The following is an 8,744-nucleotide window of genomic DNA, read 5'->3' on the forward strand; positions in this document are numbered from 1 at the left end:
TAAAACATTTTTTTTCTCAAATCAAGCTCGAGCTGAGTCGAGCTTGAGCTTACGAGTTTTTGACTCGAGCTGAGTTTGAGCTCAAGACTCTAACATTATCTATCAAAAAACTTTCAGCAAGCTAACTCAGTGCACTGTCAATACACCTGAAAGTGAGACAGGTGTGTTGGTTTACCACCTGTAACAGCACATTTGCCACCTTTTGCAGCACTGTTATCTAGCTGAGAAGGGAGACTGAATGTGCTGGTTTGCTACCTGCAAATACTTGTATTTCTACTCTCTCCAAATATTTTGACATAATACCAAATTTGGCCTTTTTATAATACCAAAATTTTTAGTTCAGTGAGCAAAGATGAGCATGAACCCATCCAATTAATAGTTTGCAATGAAGAACGATGATTAATTGCTTAGCATCTTAAAAGTTCAAACCCAATATATATATATATAAAACTATAATAATTAACAAGCACTAAACCTAAAGCTGGTCAGGAATCCAAAGATGAAGATTTGAGAAGGGGACATGTCACGACCACAACCAGTGAAATTAATGTAGAACTGAAGGAAAGAAATACAAACACAACCAAAGAACTAAGCTTTCTTGCATCAAACATTCAAACTAAATCTAAATTAACAATTGCAGGGAAAAAGAAAAACCCTTTTATTCATGGTTTCTGCAGACAAGAAATTTTCAGACTTCATAGTACTCCATTTGAGACACTAAATCTAAGGCCAGTTGAATAACTTTTGCCAAACATTCTTGCGGCTATTTAAAGAGTAAAGGCCATCTTCCGCTATTCTCCAGAAACATTCACTGCCGCATCGATATAAATCCCTTCTTGCATGGTATATTTCGAAGCTACCGCTTACCATAGGCCCTCCTGTCTTGTTCCAATCCATCTTACACCAGAAGAGTGTGGTGTCGAACAGGTTGTCATAAAAACTCCAATACCAGGGCTGAGAATAAGGAATGTAGTGATCACCCAAATCGTCATCCCTCGATTTGCAGTGGACGTGGAGGATCTTCCCGGGCTCCAATATGTTGACCAATGTCACTTCAATTTGTGAGTAGAAAGCTCCCGATACCATTGATGAATGGCTCAAACTGAGCACTATTATCATTGCCATGGCTACAACAGGCATGAAACTCCAGTAGCGGAACTGACTACCCATTTTGGATCTCTTGGTGATCTGTCTTTGCAATACTTGGCAATTTATATATATAGAGAGACAGAGAGAGCTAATTAAGCGTATTTAATAGTTGACAAAGGACATTAATTAATTAGGTAGTGAAATTTCAGACACTAGGAGTAGTGGTTCTAGTGAGTGGGCCCATCTGATGAGTCCTATACTATGTTCATCACATCAGTCATTGGTTGGAAAACTTCCGACCCAATTGAGAGGTGAACATGTTAGGGTTCACGGTTCCCATCCAACGTGAATGCTTCCACTGGATCATATCACTCCTAGAAATTAAGTCAAGCAAGACAAGTATGCTTGTCTGTCTGTTGTTCTATTAATTCATTAAAAGAAGGAAACCGTCCCCGCATTGATTAGCTTCCATGCATGTATGGAACTCATGCATCACATGTATTCTCATCATTATCGGTTCTATTATATAGAGGGGACGTTATTTTTTAGGATTTTGAGAGGGGGAAATTGGTCAATGGGGTTTTGGTTCTCATTCAACAAGAATCACATGTTATTTTTCAAGTTTTGAGAGGGGACCAAAGAATCTTCTAGGTGGATAAATAACATTTCCACCTAGGGAAAAAGTTGCCAACACTTGAATGGGACAAAAATACCCTTTTTAATAATAGATTTTTACAGCTAAAATGGTCATTGCCTTATTTATATGATAAATAAAAGAACATGGATAAATGCACTTACTTGGGTAATTGTTTCTCAGGAAAAGCTTACCAAGGTAATTGCATTTACTAGGTATTTGAATCAAACGGGGTCATACATTCAAAACTGAACCAATTACTAATCAAGATTATAGGTGGATCTGAATCAAAGTCAAGTTGAATATTTGACCATTTCAACCTAGCTAAGCAGAAAAACTTAAGGTTCGAGTTTGTGTTCAGGCTTTGTATAAAAAAATAAAAATTTATACAAATAAAAAGTTAAAAATATTTATTATTATACATATCAAAACTAAAAATATTATATATAATATAAGCTCAATTAAGTTTATGAGCTTCATAAACCAAGGTTCATTGGTCTTGATTAGTAAACAAGCTTATATATTGGGCTAAAACTTGATTTAGACAATTTGAATTATTGATCAAGCTTTCAATGAGTCGTCGATCTCAAATAACTTGTGACTTTGACCACATATACAATTTCTCCTATTAGATGCATATATTTAGGGGTGATCATTCTTCGCCTGGTCCAGCCCAGCCTGCAAATTTCTAAGCCTGGCCTTAGGTTTTTGTGTGTAAACCCGGCCTGCATCAAGCCAAGAATTTTTTGAATCAGGCATGGGCCCAACACTTCTAACCCAACTCAGGCTTGGCCCAACTTGTAATACAATATAATATATATTTTTAAATTTATATTATAACATTATATTATATATGTTATATATATACAAGTTAAATGTTTTAAGTTTTAACATATAAATAAATATTAATTAGTTGGCACATGTCAATACTTGTGTGAACATTTAAGCCAATACAAATATATAAATTGTTCTCTTAGGCAAGGCTTTTATATAGATGAAGGCAAGGCCTTCATTCTCATTGTCTAAGCAATGTGAGGCTTGGAAAGACACTTGATATTTAGTGTTATTCCAACTCAAAGAATTAAATGAGGCACATGCCTTCTTTTGTAGATAAGCCCAAAGCTTAGCCAAGCCCAAAAATTACCTTGGACTTGTGCGGTATTTTTTTGTATATATTACATTTTATTTAATTTAATTTAAAACAAATAATTAAATAACTAAATTTTTATTATTAGATGTCATAGGCTTGAAAAGCCGTAAGCCGACCCAGGTCCATGTAGGGCTGGGCCAGGCCGGGCTTGAGTCTAGGTTAAAGCACTTATCATTAGTGCTAAACCCAGCCCGACCTGACCCATGATCACCCCTACATATAATTAATTGTGTGTGCATATGGCTGACATGTATGCTTCAATAACACTAATTGTAGTAGAATGATGTAGAACTTTGATAATAATCAATGTGTTTGATTGTAATTGATGCCAAATAATGTAGTCAACACCACATAATTTGATGATACATCCCAGTAGTAATGCAAATTAGACTTTTGTTAAAAAAAAATGTTTTCATAGATTTACTAGTAATGCAAGTACAAAGTAGGGGAGTGGTTTCAAGCTGGCTAAAACCAAATGCTTGGAAAGAGATTTGACAAAGTTTTTAATTAGAAGTTTGCTTGAAGTTCAACACCAAAGCCTTTAGGCTCAGTTTGGAAAAGAGTACAAATACAAATATTTCAGTACAAATATGTAAAAAATAATACAAAATATAAGATTTTGCACTCTGCGTATTTACATTTGTACTCCTTCTAAATTAAGTCTTATTAACAAAATACAAGATCTAAAGTGTTGGTATAAAGAATTAACAAAATTAAGATTTAAGCAAACAGGATTTGATTGGAACAGAGAGAAGTAAATAATGATTGAAGCCTTCTTAGACCATGGGAGAACTATTTGATGGTATAAACTATGAATTTTTTAGAAATTATTTTTCTTTGGGACCCGTTTGTTCTTAGGCTAACCGCAAGGAAAATAGGTTTCACACCTCCAAGAAGCTTTTCTGCATCATAGTTACGTGGTGTAGAGTCTCCACCCTAGGATGAGGGCCGTGTTGATAGTGGATTAATACAATTCAGCACGTGTGGCTTATATGTAAACACCCCACTATTGTATCTTCTTTGATATATCTTATCCTCCTGTTATGTGTTACACTAAAATGTTGTACTTGTACTTATCTTTGTCTTGTAATCTCTCATCATTATCTTGTATTCTTACAAAGATAAAGAGCACCTGCTTCACAACAGACCTCGATCTGATCCAGTCATGGCTTTGAATGAATCTCAACACTTTGAGGATACCATTACAACTTTAATGCTAGTAATCATCTCCTTCAAAGGTGATTTCAAATATCACTAATCTAGTACCCATCAAGCTTGATGTCACCAATCATTAATGGTTCTAGTCCAGCTCTAACTAAGAATGATCATGCTTTCGTATCATAGTATGAAAAGGATCAAATGCTTCTGTCTTGGATTCACGCTACATTTTCAACCTCTACCCTACCCTATATGGTGGGTGTCGAGTTTTCAAAACAAGCATGGGACATTCTAGGGTGCAGGTATGCCTCATGCCCTGCATATTTCAATCATTTATCAGACAACAGTTGTATCGTATATAGAAGGGATCTTAAGTTCTCCAATTAATTAATTAATTAATAATTGTTATTATGGTTTATTTTCCCTTTTGCAATCAAACAATGGAATATGAAAACTTTCACCATTTTTCCCTTTCTCATTCATTCCATCACTTCCTTTTCCATTCCACCAAATTTTTTCCTACAATCTACTTTAATGCCCAAACAAAATCTTTACTATATAATACGATACTTGCCTGGCTTCACAAATATAGTTAGAGGTGTAACACAATTTTGAGCCATACCAGCCTGATGGTCATGGGTTGTGCCACAGCATGGTACAATTGTATGGGTCGTGCCAGGCTTGGGGTTTTAGGTCTACGGGCTAGGTTGGCACGACCCGCACTAACATGCCACTACCTGTGGCCCGTGGGCTAGCACGACCCGACCCACAAACCCGTAGTAGGCCGAGCGTTTCCCGCCCAAAGAACTAGCCATTGGAGACCCCCCCATGGCTAGTTTCAACTTTTTGGGGTTTTTTTACAGAAATACCCCCAATAGCTATAAACAGTTATATAGGGGAGTATTTATGTATTTTGGCTTCAAGGGGAGATAAAATGACAATAATGCCCCCAACAATTATATAACAGCTAGTTTAGGGGGTATTTAGGTAAAGTGATAAATGACTTTATAATAACCAAAATACCCCTCCTAATAATTAAAAATGGCTAGTTTTTAGGGTATTTTGGAGAATTAAATTATTTCCAATTCCTATAAATAGCCTTATCCTCCACCATTCTCATCACATCAATTCTCATACTCTCTTATACTCTCTCAAATCTCAATCTCTCATACATCATACATTCATACTCTCACATATACTCTCATACTCCCTCTAATCTCCAATTCTCAACTTGATTCAAGTTTCAATAAGAAGAAGGCTTGCTCGGGTATCTCAAGTTAGCAATTTGGGAAACTTAGAGGCTTCAACAATTGAAATCAAGTTGAGATTCTGAATTGGCAATCCGGGTAAGTGCAATAAAATTAATTTTTATTTTTTTTATAATTAAAAAAATGGTCAGCTCCTCCTCTCGCTCTTAACACCAATTCCCCAATGTGGTTAATGTCGACGACGTCGATGTTCAGTCGCAATATGATAGTGTTAACACCGATATGGATGTTGCTAATATTATTGACATTCTCACCCCTATTACTACTGCTAGAGGTAGGGGAAAGAAAAAGAAGAACACTAGGTTGATTATCCTGATTTGGACAACATTTAAAATAGAGGAGGTAGAGGGGAAGGAAAAGAGAGCCATTTATAAAAAATGTATGAGTGACTTTAGCTACAGTAGTAGTAGTGGTACTGTCCACTTGGGCAGACATTTGAGACGCCATATGATGAAAGAAGAAGAAGAAGAAGAAGGAAAAGAAACATCACAAGCACAAATAGGAAGTGATATTTTTGGTACTTTTAAATATTTCCAAGAAAAAATGAGGCAAGAGTTAGCAAAATATATTGTGCATGCTGAAAATCCATTTTTATTAGCTGAAGATACTAAACTTGAAAAATTTTTACATAGATTTATAAATCAACAATTTAAAAACTTTCTAGAAATATTATTAGAACATATGCTTTAAATTTTTTTTATTCATATAAACAAAATTTAATTCCTATGTTATCAAATCTTAATTCTAAAATTGCAATTACTTCTAATATTTAGACATCTAGATTTAATATAAGTTATATTTGTGTTACTACTAATTTTATTGATGAAAAATTGTTTTTACATAAAAGAATTTTATGTTTTACTAGGCTTGAATGGCCACATACTAGCTTAATTATTAATGCGAGTATTTTAAATACTTTACATATTTATGAAATTGGAAATAAATTTTTTTCTATCAATTTTGATAATGATAATAAATATTTTAAAATCTCAATTAAAACTATGTTTAGATGGTAAATTATTTCATATTAGATGTGCATGTCATATCTTAAATTTATGTATTCAAGATGCTTAAAATATTATTTCTCATTATATTTCTAAAGTTAAAAAATTATATAATATATATTAAAAGTTTTACAGCAAGAAAACAAGAATTTAAATATTTATGTCAAAATTATGGTTTAAAATATAAACATTTTGTATTAGATGTTCAACATAGATGAAATTCTACCTATTCTATGTTAGAAAGTTGTATTGTTTACAAACAAATTCTTATTGATTTTTATAATGCTAAAAATGTCACACGATATGATACTTGAGGAAGATTGGGAAATGACAATTTGTATAAAAGATTTTTTATAATTTTTTTACGATGCAATTAATGAATTTTCAGGTGTTTATTACTTAAATAGTTGTCTTTTAGTTAATCAATTATTTATGATTAGTGAATGTTTTGCAAAATATAGGAAAAATCCACAATTTCAAAGTATTTTTGAAATAATAGAAAATAAATTTAAAAAATATTAGGAGAAAATTTCTACCCTTTATTGCTTAACTACAATATTAGATCATAGGATTAGGAAATATGGCTTACAAGTTTTACTTGAATCATATTGTGAAAATATGAATATTGAAATTGGAAATAAAAAAAAAGAAGAAATTAATAGTTTATTATTTAAAATGTATAGTTTATATGAATCTTAAGTGGTAGGGCATAGGAAATCTTGTATAGGTGCAGGTTCCACATCTGAAATAGCTAGTTCCAATAGTGGAAAAGATAAAATTCAGTCTCTAATAAATAAGATGCAAAAATCTACTACCTCTTCATTTACAAGCAAGTTTTTCTACTTTAGTTGATTCCTGCGATTCAGAGGAATGGGATAGTTTTGATATTTTAGCCTGGTGGAGAGGACATAAAAAAAAAACTGTCCAGTCATTGCCTTCATGGAACGTGATCTACTAACTCCTCTAGTGTTTACCCATCGGAGTCTTATTTTAGTGCAAGTACTAGCAAGTTGGACAACAAGAGAAGTTGTATGAATGATGAAAGTTTAGAGATGTGCATTTGCCTTAAAGATTGGTTGGATGGCCGATGATTGATTACAAGTCAAAGGAGGCATGACATTACACCTAATGTTTCACCTGAAGCAGATGATGAAAATGCAGGTGGAGGTGGAGCTTGAAGAAAAATTATGAAGTCAATATTTTCTATTTTTTGTATACTCAATATTTCAACTATTGTATTTTTTCAATTTTATTTAAATTAGTTGTTATTTTTTCAACAATGTTATTTTTTATTTTCAATTTATAATTGTATTACATTTTTTTATATTTTATTCCATTTTCTATATTTCATTCATCCATTGACTATTGTATTGTTCAAATTCAAGAAATAAAATTTCTATTTTTTTCCAATTTGTTGTCCATTTTGTATTTTGTTAAGTATTTAAGTATTTTTTTTTATTTCTTTGTTAGATTTTATTTTTCCAATTTGTTTCCAAAGCTCAAAGGAACTAAGGAAAATGAAGTATTTTAGTTCTAGTGCTTACTTAGCAAAAAAAAAAAAATCAAAATGTAAAAAAAAAAAAACAGTTTGGCTTAGTTCGGCCCAAGCCCAAGGCTTGGCCTGCAGCCTAGCCTAACACGGGCTAGGCCCACACATTGTATGACCCACAGCCTGCCCAACCCAACCTTGTGTCACGACACAGCCCAAAACAGGCTTGCACGGTCTCAGGGGCCGTGCCAGGCCAACCTCCTAAAGTATCCTAAGGGAGGGAATCATGACCCGATTTACACTTCTATACATGGTACCATGTGAAAACCAAGCCATCCATTGTTTGTATTCAACTTTATGGTATTATCATTTGTATCTTTATTACATGATGATATTTGCATTGGCTTTACCTCAGTACCACTAAAAAGTTGAACCAATGTTTCGGTGATACATGGTTTTCACGATTTAATGTTGGTTTAACCATCTATTAACTAATATAAATTTAACCCAATGAACATTCATGGTTTCTATCTGGTCCAAATTTAATAAAATGGGGGATGGTAATGGGATGAGTTTGGGGTGGGAACCATATTCCTTGTCCTCAATCCCAATTTTGAAACAAATCCTTGTCTTCAACCCCGACCCCTGTGTCAAGGATAAAAGTTACCCTCCATCCTCAATCTTAAGAGAGATGGATTTTACTTGAATTTTTAAAAATTTTTAATCAAAAATAGTTTTGAAAACCAAATTTACTTAAAATAAAAAAAACTTTTAAAATATAAATAATATTTTAAATATATTTTAATATATAATATATATAATTGGGATCTACTCTTCACAGAGCGCTCCACACACGGGCCTGACGGCTAGGACAAATTGTAAGACCAGTGTGATATATATATATATCTACTCTTCACAGAGCGCTCCACACACGGGCCTCACGGCCAGGACA

At 33.3% G+C, this 8,744-nt stretch overlaps 1 protein-coding gene across 1 annotated transcript; it reads right to left on the reverse strand.

Moving 5' to 3' along the window:
• Positions 1 to 723: 723 nt before the first annotated feature.
• On the reverse strand, positions 724 to 1,170 carry LOC148874046 (self-incompatibility protein S1-like). The gene has a single exon (XM_088952487.1). The coding sequence runs from the start codon at positions 1,168 to 1,170 to the stop codon at positions 724 to 726; it is 447 nt and encodes a 148-aa protein (XP_088808613.1).
• Positions 1,171 to 8,744: the final 7,574 nt, after the last annotated feature.

Source organism: Nelumbo lutea, chromosome 1 (genome assembly GCF_056320005.1).
Source record: "Nelumbo lutea isolate HS-2025 chromosome 1, American lotus-T2T, whole genome shotgun sequence".
NCBI classification, from domain to species: Eukaryota; Viridiplantae; Streptophyta; class Magnoliopsida; order Proteales; family Nelumbonaceae; genus Nelumbo; species Nelumbo lutea.